The 14,156-nt window shown below is 53.2% G+C and overlaps 1 protein-coding gene across 6 annotated transcripts in view; it reads left to right on the top strand.

Moving 5' to 3' along the window:
• LOC113933973 (centromere protein P) overlaps positions 1-14,120 on the top strand; it is a 228,381-nt gene extending 214,261 nt beyond the window's left edge. For 4 of the 6 annotated variants that reach the window (XM_035723431.1, XM_027614374.2, XM_027614375.2 and 1 more), the window contains 3 exons: positions 11,869-11,948; positions 12,872-12,963; positions 13,230-14,120. In XM_035723431.1, coding sequence (XP_035579324.1) covers positions 11,869-11,948; positions 12,872-12,963; positions 13,230-13,360 — 303 coding nt within the window. In that variant the 3' untranslated portion in view covers positions 13,361-14,120. Of the gene's footprint in view, positions 1-8,890; positions 9,401-11,868; positions 11,949-12,871; positions 12,964-13,229 lie in introns of those variants that run through there. The other 2 variants (XM_027614371.2, XM_027614377.2) reach the window with 2 other exon arrangements.
• Positions 14,121-14,156: the final 36 nt, after the last annotated feature.

The following is a 14,156-nucleotide window of genomic DNA, read 5'->3' as shown; positions in this document are numbered from 1 at the left end:
TTAAACATGAAAGTCTTCAAACATGGACAGTTGCAACACAGCCTTTCTTTGCCCAGCCATTCTGGAATGGCGGCAGAGAGGATGCACAGGGGTGAGGAGTGCACGTGGAGGGGTTGCGGGGCGCTGCATGAGCGCCTGGGAAGCAGGTGGGATTGTGGTGTCCGGTGAGGACAGAGGAAGCAGAGGCTCAAGCCACGAAGGCAAAGGCGGCTGTGCCTTTGTCCTCAGGAGCCTCTGCAGGTGGGAGGGTTGTCTCCACACTGGCAGGGGGCCTTTCTGAGGAAGACAGGAACCGCCAGGAATGGCCTGCACTCTGGAGAGAAAACTAAGCACTTTTAGTAAGAAATAGGCATGGCAAGTTTCCTGTACTAGATCGGGAGCCCTTTATGGTTGGGAACTCAAGCCTCATTCATGTCTGGCACGTGATGTGGAATATATGAACAGACTTTAGGGACGCTTGTGTTTCCCAGCAGATGTTTTCGTTGCTACCATCAAAGTCGTGTTGCCAGAATGAGTCATGTTACAAGTTGATTATAATAACACTGTCCTGTGTATTACAACTATATTTGAATTCAGAAACAGTTATATGGCAGAAAGTTCACAAGCTCAGGTCCCGGAATCTGACTGCCTGAAGTTTGAATCAGTTTATCCTTGTGTCATCTTGAGTGATTATCATGATTTCCTGATTAATACCCATTTCGGTTTCGTGTAAACGGGCGTTCTGCTGGTGATGCAGCGTGTGGCTGGCGAGGGCATAGGGCCTGCGAAGGTTACGGGCAAATTGTGTGTGTGTGTGTGTGTGTGTGTGTGTGTGTGTGTGTGTGTGTGTGTGTGTGTGTGTGATTTTTTTGAAAGATAAACTCAAGACCTTAAAAACTCCAAGTGTGAAAAAAAATTAAATGAGACAATACTATCACTCAATAAACCTTGCTTTGCTGCCCCCCCCAAATTAAATGAGACCACAATAACTTTAAAGCTAGTTTCAGTGTTTTGGACAACAGTACTTCGACATTTATGAAATAATGAGAGTTTAAACCTTAGTAATGATAAAACTGCCAGTGAATATCTGGAATGTTACGTTATCTGCTTGCATTTCGTTTTTTGTGCGCATGATTACATATTCATACATACATGAAGAGAAAGTAGATAAATTACCTCTAGAGAGTTTTTTTTAAGATTTTATTTATTTATTTGACAGAGAGAGACACAGCGAGAGAGGGAGCACAAGCAGGGGGAGTGGCAGAGGGAGAAGCAGGCTTCCCGCTGAGCAGGGAGCCCGATGCGGGCCTCGATCCCAGGACCCTGGAACCATGACCTGAGCCGAAGCCAGACGCTTAATGACTGAGCCACCCAGGTGCCCCAACCTCTAAAGTTTCTAGCATTCTTCCATTTATACGTGTGTATTCAGCTTCTTAACGACCATTTCTGATGATTTTAAGAGAAACCAATTTGGCTCACCTTTGAAATTCTTAGTTGGGGAGGGAACAGAACTGCATTTTGGCTCAGGACACTCAGGGCTGCTGCTCGGTCTGCTCCCACCAGCGTCGACACCCGCACTGACACCAGGGTCTCATAACCCTCATGCGGTTGCCCTCAGATGGACTGCCGGCCTGTTCCTCGGCTGCGTTCATGATTGATTTTGTTTGCCCGGTTTCCCTGTTTCCATTCTCAAACGGGGTGGGGGCGTGGGAGAATTGTGTTTGTAAAACTTTAGTTCTCTCTATGAGTCCCCCATCCTTCTGCTTCTTTCAATGCCATTTTCTAGCCGAGGTGTTTGTGGCCACATTTCATGCCGTCACCTCAGGCGTCAGCAACTGCTTGGTTTCCTGAAAGTGCTGCTTGGTGTGGAGAGGGGGTGAGGGCAGGTTTGGGGGGCCTGTGCGGTCTGGACGGGCCCCCTGAGTCCCTGGACAAGAGGGGTGGGTGAGGTGGATGGTTTGTCCCCAGCCGGCGCTGGAACCCTGTCCCACGAGCTGCGCCCCGTGGGCAGTCGGGGCGGGTGGTTGTGTGGAGAAAAGAGGCCCAGATAAGAAACTGGAGGGGGACACGTGCATCCGGATTTTCTGTCTGGCAGGTGAGCTGTTTACAGGGGAACGGCATGGTCGCTCTTACCTCTTCACCGAGTGGACAGGTTCTTCCTGGTTAAAGTCAAAAGACAGGGCGGGCAGGGTGCCCGTGAGATGGCCCAGCTCCAAACACGCTGTGTCTCCCAGGACAGAAATCGCTATGAGTATATAAAGTCAGACCAAGGATAAATAAAACTTAAATATGCAGTTATAAAATATGTAACTGAGGGGTTTTTTGAGAAGTTTTTGTAGCTTAATACAATTAAAATGAAATACGAAAAATGTAGCCGAAACCGTAAGGAAGTAGCAAGAAACATCGTTATGGGGATTCAGAAATTTCAGTTGGAAGATTTTCCCATAGAGGCTTCAGAACCGTCCTGTGACCTGTGTGGCAGCACAGAAATGACAGGTGCTTCTGCCAGGGCCGAGAAGGTGTTTGAGGAAGATAGGGTAAAAGGAGGAAGACCGAGCACATTCGGTCCTGGGGCCCGGAGGACACGTCCCAGGTGGAATGCGTACGGCTGAGGAGCACGTCTGACGGAGCAGCGAGGTCCTACTGCTTGTCCTGCTTCTGTTCCGAAGCCCCACGTGGGACAAACGCATCCAGGGACCCCGGGCTGAAGAGCCGCGGGCCAGTCTGCTCTCCTTCTGTCTCCTGGGGTCACTTCCCAAGAAGAGACACCATGAAAAATGTGTGGTTCCCTCCCGACTTCTCTGGCACATGCTGTCCCCCCGGGCCCTGCCCTGGCCGCCCCTCAGGTTTCCACTTGTCTCAGGGACCCCCGGGGGGGACAGGTCCGCCAGACTGCCGCGTGGGCAGGAACGCCTGCACTCCCACGAGACCTCCGCGTGGGCACTCAAGTTTGAACTTCATATAATTTTCACATGGCACAAACTCTTGTTTTGATTTTTTTTTCTGACCATTTACAAATGTAAAAACCATTTTAACCAGCTGCTGCACAGACATAGGAGTGTGGAATCTGCAGCCACTGCCGTTTGCCACCCCTGCTCCGGGTGCCCCCCCTTCCTGACAGCCCTGCCACCCTTCGTGTGGCACTTTCTGTTGGGAAACCCCCAAGTCTTCATTTCTAACAAGGTGGGTTCCTGAGATGCCCTGGTTCTTCCCTAGGCTCATAGAACAAGACAGAGAGGTGAAGGGCGGGTGGGGGGCAGCAGGGAGTGGAAGCATCTGGACAGCCCCTGGGGGCCCAGGGGCTGGAGACCAGACACCTGGAGGCACGCCTGGCCCTGAGGCTTGCGTGCCGCCGTGACATTCTGGCTTTCTCTGGTTTATGAGCCTCTGTGGGCTTAGAATATAAGTTTGCTGGTTTTACTAAGCAACATTTAGGACACGTTTTTTACCACCCTCCAGACCAGCAATATACCAACAGAGCGGCTCAGCATTTCCCAGTTATTTTCTCCGGTGGTTCCTTTGTGTGGGGCCCCCAGAAGCCTGCATCTTAAAGGAGGTCAGGGACCCTATGTCAGCCCATCCATGGGGTCTGGGATCTGCTCCCCCACCTCTCACCCCGAGAGCCCCAGGCATGGATGTGCAAGGAGCTGGGTCCATGTTCCATTTCCAGGACCACACCTAGGAAACCCGGAGCAGCGTGGTTTACAGAGGTGATTCAGCAGCGTTTTGTCTCACCTCGTGGGTGTTTACTTCCATGACATACAGAATCTAGAAGAGCTGGTCTTTCCATCCTCTCTGTAATGAGAACATGTGAACAGAGGACTCCTCTCCAGCCTTGGAGCTCAGGACTTTGTCCAGATGTCAGCTGGATGCGTGTCATGAGTGGGCACTGTTGAAGCGAGCACCTCCATGTCTGTGTGGGGCCCCCAGTGCTGCAGGGGCCTGGTTCCGTTATTGTTATTCCAGACGGGGGTGCTATGATGGATTTCTTCTCCAGAACTGCTGTACAATAGTCCTCTCTCTTCTGAATGAGCCGTCACAGTCTGAGACCCTCCTCTGACCAAGAGGACAGAGCCCCTGGCCAGCACATGGCCCAGAAAACACTCGGCATCATTATTAGATTATGGAAAGATAGTATGCTTTCCTGGCTGTGCCTTCCCTTCCAGGAAGAGGCACCTCTGTGCTGTCGGGAGTGGGGAGACTGTAGATGGGCTGAGGCAGGGAATCCACTGAGGGTGAAGAGGGCAGAGGGGAGGCCCCCGAGGGGAGGACCGAGGTGATCTCACGCTTACTTATGTCTGGTATGTGTGCGCAGGGGCATTTGGAGGGGCCATGCCACGTGCGCATCCCTCCAGCCTCTCCTCCTGGGCTCTTTCCCCGGGAAGGGCCTTGTTGGCGGGGCTTGGAGAAATGTGGATTCCTGCTGAGAGTCAGTACTGGTGCAGAAATAAGGGAGGAGGGAAAGCTCGTTGCTCTGGTGGGAAGCCACTAATGGATGTGGAAGGGTATGGAGACAGTCACCCTTTGGCGGTCTCCGTGTGGCTGACTCAGCCCATAGGCAGCCCCAGGGCTCAGGCTGGTGAGTGGACATCCCATAAGCAGCAGACAGTGGCCTGGTCTCCCGCTGTTCCCGGGAAGACAGCAGTTACAGGGGGAAAGGGTGACTTCTGGCCACTAGCCCCGCACTGTGTTCACACTGCTCCCAACGTGGCATCGTGAGGACATGTCAGACCAGGCTGAGGCCCATCCATAGCCCAAGAGGCCCGCACCCTCTAAACTGCCCAGATGAAGGGGGGCAGACTGGGGCACAGGAGGGACCAGAACACGAAGAGGGGCATTTGCTAGTTGGAATGGTCCTGTTTGGTAAAGCGGGAGAACAGCCCCACACGGGGAAATACCAAGTGTCGGGAGCATCGTGTCTGCCGCTTGCTGTGGAGACAGAGGATCGATGGTGGGTGTCAGGTTGTGGATGAGCCTGCAGAGGTGATAGACGGTCCCAGAGTCCCCGGAACCAAGCCCTTGTTCAGCCCGTAACAGCAGCATGGTTATGATGGGACATCTGTGATCACAGAGAGGCCACGAAATAGCTATCCGTCTCTTTCCACGTGAGAGCAGGTTGTCGTTCTTCCGCGTGCACGTCTAAGTCTTCTGTTGCTGGGAATAATGAGAACATTTGTCTCGAGTTCTTGGGTGTGAGCTGTAGCACAGATGCCCCCATGGCTCTGACCAGCCACCGGCCCTCTGAGCTGCACAAGCCCCTCCCAGGACCCAGAAAATCATTAGCAGCTGTCGCGGCCTAGCTCCTTGGAGCTTGTGTGCTGTGTCAGATGACCAAAACGTGAGCCTACTAAAGGGCCCAGTCCGTGGACTGCAGGAGTCCGGGGCCTCGCACACAGGGAGCTCTGACCCCGAAGGAGAGTTTTGCAAAGGGAAGAGGCCGTGGAGACCACACGGGCGTTTCCTGCTAAGGCGGCGGGTCCTGTTGTCTGGGGTCGGGTGAGCTCCCAGGAGCACAGCTGGAGGACGCTGATGGGTCAGGTGTTCCCATGCGTGTGGGCTTGTGGGGGTTAGATTTGTGAGTCTCAATATTCCAGGTTAACCTTCTCAGCTGCATCCGCCGCCGTCCGCCCAGGCATGTCCCCGAGCAGACTGGAGGACTGGCTGGCTCACCACACGCCCTCACTGCCCACTGGCAGCCATTCCCTGCTTCTCCTGGAGCCACGGCTCCTTGTAGACCTGCTTGTGCCTTTGTCTCCCTTCCGTGCCCTGGGCTCTTCTTCACCAGAGTCCAGCACAGGGCCCACCGCCCCAGCCATGCCTGCTCTCCACGCCTTAGCCGCCAGCACTACCGTGTCAGGACGGCAGCTAGACCACGCACTGGGCTCTGGAGTTGAGCCTGTGTCCTGGCCCTGCCCACCTCCCGGCTACATCTGTACCTTCCTCCACATTCCCGCAGTGAGCCAGCTCAGTCCCGCACAGGCTGGCTCTGGGGGGCCCCCATCTTGCCATCATTCAGGTGTGAACCCAAGTGGCACCTGCTTTAGGAGGCCCCGGACCGCCACCCAGTCATTCACCACGACATGCATCTCTACATGGGGCTCGTCACTGGATCCCCGTGTCCAGGACAGTGCGTGGCGCCAAGTAGGGCCTTACAGAGGACGCCCTTCTCCTGAGGGGAGCAGAGCTGCCCAGGCCCCGAGAGTGGAGGGACGTTCCTTGTAGAAACAAGGTCTCGTTTTCGTACAATAATACGCACCTGTGTTAGCTGTAATTTGCTGAGTTTGGACAGACGCCCTTGCGGTCTGCCCTGTTCCTGCCCCTCACCCCGTGACTTCTGTTGTCTCCTTCTCTAGACTCTCATAAGTGTGGCCCTTTGTGTCACCTTCTGAGGTTTGTCCATATGCTCTGGTGTGGACGACGCTGCTGCCGAACATCCCTCTGTGGTACAGATGGCCCAAGTTGTTTGCACACCTGCTGTGGGGGAGACGGGCCTGGTGTGCGGGCAGAAAGGATCACTCACTGTTTCCAGTTTGGGGCTCTGATTCATGAGCAGTTGCATGCATTCTCTGGACATGGTTTGGTTTCTCTCAGGTAAATACATGAGAGTGGGATTGCTTGCATATCTAACTCCTTAAGAAGCCAACAGACTTACCCAGTTTCCACCAGCAACAGATTCCGCTTCTCCACCAAAACTCGGTATTGTTAGTCGTGCTTACATTAGCCCTTCTGGTAGGTGCAAGGTGGTATCTCACTGTGGTTTTAATTTGCATTTCCGTAACGACGAGTGATATTACCTTTTTCCTTCCACATCTCTTCTTTGGTTAGGTATCTTTACATCCTTTGACTGTTATATAAATTAGGTTGTTTGTCTTCTTACCAGTGAGTTCTGAGTGTTCCTTACATGTAGTCTGAGGCTGGCTTTTTAAGAGTGGTCATTTTTAATTCTGATGAAGTTACCCAATTTATTTTTCTTTTGTGGATCCTAGTTTTTGTTTTGTACCTGAGAAATCTTTGGCTAATCCAGGACTACAAAGATTTTTTTATTTTTCCTAAGTTTTACAATTTTAAGCTCTTAGATTTAGATCTGTGATCCATTTCTGTGTATGTGGTACGCATGGAGGCTCACTTTTCTACATCTGTACATTCTTGTCCCGGCACATCTGCTGGAAAGTCTGGGATGTGTTTTGTCCCCCGAAACCTCCCACATACTCTGGACCAGACTCTCTTCAGATACAAGATGTTATTAAAATATGACCAGATCCAATTAAATGGGGAAGAACAGTCTTTTCAATGACTTGATATGAAGACAGCTGAATATTCCTAGACAAAAGAATGAGGGTGGACTCCTACCTCACATCATCTACCCAAGTTAACTCAACATGGATCAAAGACCTAATTTTAAAAGCTAAAAATATAGGGGCACCTGGGTGGCTCAGTTGGTTAAGCAACTGCCTTCGGCTCAGGTCATGATCCCAGGGTCCTGGGATCGAGCCCCACATTGGGCTCCCTGCTCAGCGGAGAGCCTGCTTCTCCCTCTGACCCTCTCCCCTCTCATGCTGTTTCTCTCTCTCTCTCTCTCTCTCTCTCTCTCTCAAATAAATAAATAAAATCTTTAAAAAAAAAAAGCTAAGAATATAAATCTCTTAAAAAAAACGTAGGTGTAAATCTCTGTGACCTTGGGTTCAGCATTGGTTTCTTAGCTATGACACCAAAAGCACAAGCAAGAAAAAGAACAAAAATAGATAAACTGGACTTCATCAAAATTAAAAACTGTATTCAGGTGATGCCAGTGAGGAAGTAAAAAGACAATCCACAGAATGGGAGCAATCCATTTATCTGACAAGTGATTTGTATCCAGACTATATAAAGAACTATTATAATTCAATAATAAAAAGGAAAATAGCCCATTTTAAAAATGAGGCAAAGGATCTGAACACACATTTCTCCAGCGGAGGTGTGCAGATGAATGAACACATGTGAAGAGGCTCAGCGTCCGTGGCCATCAGGGAAATGCAAATCCACAGTGACCTCCCACCTCACACCCACCAGGAGGACAAGAACAGTTTCTAAAAGGGGGTGATGACAAACATCAACAAGGAGAAAGAGAAATCAGGACCCTCAGACAATGCTGATGGAATTATGAAAGCGGGCGGCCGCCATGGGCAGCAGTTGGGCAGTTCCTCCATGGTTACGTGGACTTCCCATAGGACTCAGCAGTGCTGCTCCCAGGCGCATAACCATGAGGAAGGAGAACACGTGTACCCACCCGTGTTCACAGCAGCATTGTTTCTAGTAGCCAAAGAGCAAAGAACCCCCACGTGCCCATCAGCTGATGAATGGATGAACAGTGGGGTGTTACTCAGCCGCACAAAGGAGTGAGCATGGACGCCGGCTACCGGGTGCTCACAGCCTGAACGTGCAAGTCAAAGAGGCCAGTCACACAAGATACATCTCGAATGATTACGTTTGTCTGAAATGCCCAGAACAGGGACATCTGTGGACCGTCGGTCCATGCTCGCTGCCTGCTGCCTGGGGGGCACAGAGGGGTGAAGGGGCAGTAGCTAAAGAACAGGGCGTCCACAGTTGGATCGCAGAGATGTTGTACGGCCTTGTGAATACACTAAAACCCCTGAATTATATACACTTTAAAGGAGTGTTATGTGAGTTATATCTCAATTTAAAAAAAAAAAAATCATTGAACCAGCCAGACATAAAGTCAAGATGAATTAACTGTGGACACTCAGGGGTGCATTTAAGCTCGGGATGCAAGGTTTCCCATTCGTGTGAGTGGGAGGCAGGCAGGGTGCCTGGTCCCTTTCCCTTCGGCACAGGCCTGGTATCACGGGCGCGAAAATGCAAGGCTGGTTTTTCTCCTGTGCTCTTACAAATTCTGTTTCTTTTGGACCAGCAGCCACTTCAACAGCAAAGTGAATCTCCGGAGTGAAAGGGTCTGACCCCAAACCAGCGTCCCCCCGGTTACCACCACTTCCTGCACGGACACCAGGGAAGTTCTTGAATGCAGACCCCAAGGCGTGTAGCAAGCAGCTGAGTAAACACCCGTGTTGAATCACCACTTAGGACAGGCTTCCTGTGGAAGGCTAACGCCCCGCATGTGCAGAGCACCCACATCCCAAAGTTCATTCCCGGGCTTCCCAACGATACCCCCCATCAGATGGAGTCATACATAAAACTTCTAACTACTGTTGAAATGTGCTCGTCTGCATTCAGAGCTGCGTCCCATGTCACAACGTCTCTGTTCTCCCGCAGCATCCCCTGCACACCGCGGCCTCACCCACACACTGCGTGTCTGGTCACCACCGCTGGTCTGTGGGCTCTGCTCTGTGCTCTCGCCCCTGCTGTGTGCTATGCGCCGAGCGGGAGAGAAGCCAATACACGGGCTGTGTCACTACCTTGTGTAAAACGTGACTTACCACACCCTCAAAGAGCTCTCCAGACCTCTTCCTAATGTCAGCATTTCTACTTGTTTTTTGTTTGTTTTTTAAGATTTTATTAGAAAGAGAATGAGAGAGAGAGAGCATGAGAGGGAGGAGGGTCAGAGGGAGAAGCAGACTCCCTGCAGAGCAGGGAGCCCGATGCGGGACTCGATCCTGAGATCATGACCTGAGCCGAAGGCAGACGCTTCACCAACTGAGCCACCCAGGCGCCGTGTTTGTTTTTAAACTAGAGGAAGTATATCTTTTAGTGAACGCTTATCTAAACCCTCCTTTTGCTTGTGAGGAGGCCTGGCCAGGCTGTGGGGTCCGCCTGGAGGCTGAGCCTGCAGCGAGTCTGCACCCCCGGGCCCCACACTGGAGCCGGCCCCGGCCTCAGGTAGCCGCCCCACAGCCTGGGAGCTGCCCTGCCGTGCTCACGTGTCCCTCTGTGCGGCTCAGCTACAGCTGTTATTAATTTAGAAGAGCTTGAGGTTTAAAAATCAACCGGCACTTTCCATTTAAAACACTTAGGTATACATTTTCTCATACACACTGTTTGGCTGAAATTAGAAACTGTCTGTAAGCCTAAACCAGGCCGAGCCCAGCACTTGGTCAGAACAGCTTGGTGTTTGGACGCGATCTTGCTCTGTCGGCATCTCTCACATGTGGGTCTGGGAGCACTGGCAACAGAGGCTGATCTTCGCACTGGCCCTTTAGAAGCTGTGACACGTCTTTGTCCCTACAAGACCTCCTTCTTGGGGCTGATTGGGTTCTGTCCACCGAGTACTCATGTCCTCAGGAAGGTCCTATTCTCTGAAGCCCTGGGTTCTGCCCCCCACAGCGCTAGCCCTGCCCCTCTGTCCTGGGAGGCTCCACGTGGGACATGGCAGGACTCGCATCTGAGCTCAGCATCAGCCCGGGTGTCTGTTTCTACACCAAGCACGGTGGGAGGAGGGAGAGATGTGTCTCAGACACTGGCCCCAGAGCCCACAGGCTCACTGCCGTCCCCCCAGCCCTACAGTCCGCTCCCCGGAGAGCAGGCCTCAGAGTCAGGTGTGTGTTCAGGTATCAGTTCTGCTGCGAGGAACAGGAAGACAGATTTTTCTACAATATTAGGCGGAGGGGAAAGCCAACCCTACCTTAGAGTTGCAAGCCTAGAAATCTTTGAAATCCCACTTCATCTCCCTCTTTGAGAGAGAACACCTTTGACTCTAAAATGGCATGTGATCTCCACGTGAGGCTGGCTTGGCGGAGCATGCTCCCCAAGACCCTGTTAGCCAGGGTGGCCAGGCACACTTTTGGGGGAGACTGACAGGGAGGTCATGGGGGGCCCCCAGTGGCCCTGCTCCTGACATGCAGATGGGCAGGAGCCATTGGGCGGCCAGTGTGAGGATGGACACCATGGCAGGGGCCTGCCCAGGGGCCGCAGCTCGAAGGGCTTTTAAGGCCAAAGGCTAAAACTCCAGAGAACAGCAGTAAGCATCCCGGCAGGCAGCACCGGTCGTCAGGGCGAGCGTCACCTTGGTGAGTTGCAAGGAACACTGCAGAGCATGTGTGACTGGCCTTCTCAGGCCACCCAGGTCTCGAGAACAGGACAGACGGAGGGGCCACCCCAGAGCAGAGGGGTCTAGGGAGGCAGCGTGGCCAAAGGCTGGAGAGCCCTGGGGGACAAACAGGTGAAATCAGGATGAAGCTCTTCTCTAACCTGCTAACACTGAGGGGTAGAGGGTTGGGCACATGAGGGCTGTGGGGCAGTGGAAAGATCTAGAACAGGCAGCACCAGTGAACACAGGAGGCAGGAGTGGGCTGGCCGGGTCTGAGACCCCAGAGGTGCTCCCGCAGGACCCGCCAAGAGGGGCCCTGGCTGTGTGCAAGATGGAAATCAAACGTGAGCCAGCCAGCAGGAGGTGAGAGCGGAGTTGACTGAACTTACAGCTGGGAGACGTGGAAAGGAAGGGAGGGAGTCTCATCTTTGTTTGGGGCCTGGGGGTTTTTACTGAGGACGGTGGTCTGGTGTACATGTCCCCTCAGGCATCCAGGAAGCGTGAGAACAAAGACGAGGGCCCAGGTGTTACTCCTCAGAGCCAGGATGCCTTGGCGTCGAGGTGTCTGGCACTGGAGGTCTGGAATACCCATGCGATGGCTTCCAGTCCTCACCTGGTCCTGCCTTTGATGGCGGTCTCTTCTAGAGAAACCGCTGAGTCCTGGTCCCGTACAAGCAGGGCAGACAGCAGCTGCGTTGAGGCCTGTATAAACTGGGGGCGCAGGTCCTAACACCAGAAGCAGCAAGACAAGGAGCCCGGAGCAGGTTTTTGTGGAGCCTTCCGTTTCCCTGTCTCAGCCAGGGCGCCGTGAGGCCGAACTACTGGGGCACCCGCCACCTGAGGCCCTTCATGAGGGCTCCTGGCTTCTGTTCCTTCACCTGATTTTCCTGTACCCGCTTCCTCGCCCACAGGAGAAGTACCCAGCAGCCGTGCACCTCCCGGAGGGGGCCGCTTCCAGCTGCATGGCGGTCCAGAGCACCTGCCAGCCAGGGTGAGTGCGGATGCCCTGCAGGCCCGGCCTCCCCAACACGCAGACGGCGGCTTGCTGTTCAAAACGAGGCTTACAAATGGCAGACAACGAAAGGCAGCTACGTTCCGGACACCTTGAAGTGTCTGTGAGCCGTGTTGGCTCTGCAGCTGTGGGGAGGAGAGCAGGTTGTGGAACATGGGCAAATGGCCAGGGCTGCTGGGCTCACTGCAGGGCTGGAGGGAGCCAAGGGGAGGCCGGGAAGCAGCAAGCACTGGGTGAAGGGAGGACTCACTGGGCTGTGTGCGTGCACGGTCTGCATCAGAATGCCTAAAGTGCTTTGTTTTCAAATCTTAAAATGGTGCTGTAATTCTGTAGGCCTCTCAGACTTGCCTTTGTTACTCAACATTATATCCGAAGTGAGCTTCTGGTTATGTGCGTAGCTGTATGAAGTTCATTCATTCTCGGTGGTTCTACTCCATCAGCTGTATTTCTGCTTTCTTCGGGTCTTGGGCACTTGGGTCATCCATCATTTTCCACTATTTCTCACGCTCCTGTCCATGTCCCCGGACACTCGAGGACCCAGGCTTCTGTGGCTGGAAGTGAAATTCCTGGGTCATGGTGTGGATTCACCCTCCCATCACTGCCAAAGCTTTTCAGACTACTTTATCACAGTTCAGGTTCCGCACGGGCAGGTTTTCTGCATCCTGTACGTCACCCGCACGGCCACACCACCACACTGTGGGTACAGAACAGCATCTTGCTGGGTCTTGGGGTCCATTTCCCTCTTCGTTCATGTCCCACGTGCTTCCCTGAGCAGACGTGGCCTGTGTCCATGGCCAGACGTCTTCAGGAGCACCTCCTCAGGGAGGGTGACAGGTGCCACACAGTTCACACTTCCCACCCGATTTGAAACAGCACTTAGGAACGCATCTTACCTCTTTCAGGTTCGAGCTGGTCATTGTCTGGAGGGTGCAGATAGATGAAGAAGGGAAGGTTTTGCCGAAGCTGGACCTTCTACCCAAAGCGCCACAGCAAGGTAGGGGCCCCCAGGGTCGGGATGTGAGGACTTCTTACTGTGCCCAACAGACGCCTGCTTCTGTCATCTGGTTTTCATAGCAAGAATCAAAAGTTGAGAATCTCACTGTATCGTTTTTATCAGTTTATCAGGAATCAGAAAGCAGAGGCGCGGAGGGACTGTTCTGTCCCCACCTCTGGCCTGTGGGTCCGTGCCCACGGTCACGACAGTTTGGGAAGGAGGGAAGGTCTCGGTGTAGAGTCTCAGCCGGCTTGCTCTCCCTGCAGCCCTGAAGCTGGACCGGAACCGAGTCCTGGAGACCGCGCCTCTCAGCTTCCGAGCCCTGCTGGGCACACTGGGCATTGAAGCCGCCCTCGAGAGCCTGATAAAGTCGCTCTGCACAGCGGGCTACGACTAGTTCCAGGCAAACACGCAGGTGTGTGATCTTCTTCCACATCAACAGTTTCTGTGTTCCACAGAGAAACAACACCTTTAGGACACGTCTGTGCAGTTTCAGCACATCCTATATAAACTGTCGGGACATGGAAAAATAAACAGCTATTGGAATACAAAATGTCCGACGAGCAGCACATACAGTGCTTAGGAGGGCCTGGCGGGCTTGGTTGGGGGAGTGTGCAACTCTTGATCTCAGGGTCATGAGTTTGAGCCCAACAACACTGGGGGCATGGATTACTTAAAAAAAAAAAAAACTTTCTCAGAAGTTAAGGTTATTTTTCTTTTAATAATAGGAGTGAGTGTCCATCCTTGGATTGGGGGGAGCGGCTGGTCCTACCTCTCACCAAGTCTGAGGGTGGAGGCGTCCTGTGTCCTAGAGATTGGCCCTCCCCTTGCCACCCGAGGGCCCCACTCCTTAACATTCCTGACCGGGGTGACGCACCGCCCACCTTGCCACCCTGCCCTGTAGAGCAGAACTCACTCTTCTTGGCCTTCACATGAAAGTGGAGCAGTCAGCTTAAAAAATGCAGTAATATAGACTTGACCCCCACCCCCCACCCCTTGGGCAGCACTGGTCTCAGCTGCCTCATTTAAAAGGTTAGAATCGGTAGAAACATTGCTTGAAACCACAGTCTGGGAAGGGGCCACACTGGAGGGTGAGGCGGAGGCCACACGGGGCAGGACCACGTCGGTCCGCATGCGTTCCCCCCCCCCCCCTGCCGTGGATGCTGGTGCTTCAGCCGGGACGGGCCTGGGAG

This window comes from Zalophus californianus, chromosome 13, assembly GCF_009762305.2.
Source record: "Zalophus californianus isolate mZalCal1 chromosome 13, mZalCal1.pri.v2, whole genome shotgun sequence".
NCBI lineage: Eukaryota > Metazoa > Chordata > Mammalia > Carnivora > Otariidae > Zalophus > Zalophus californianus.
The sequence above is the reverse complement of the archived record's forward strand: the minus strand, read 5'-3'. Positions and strand labels throughout refer to the sequence as shown.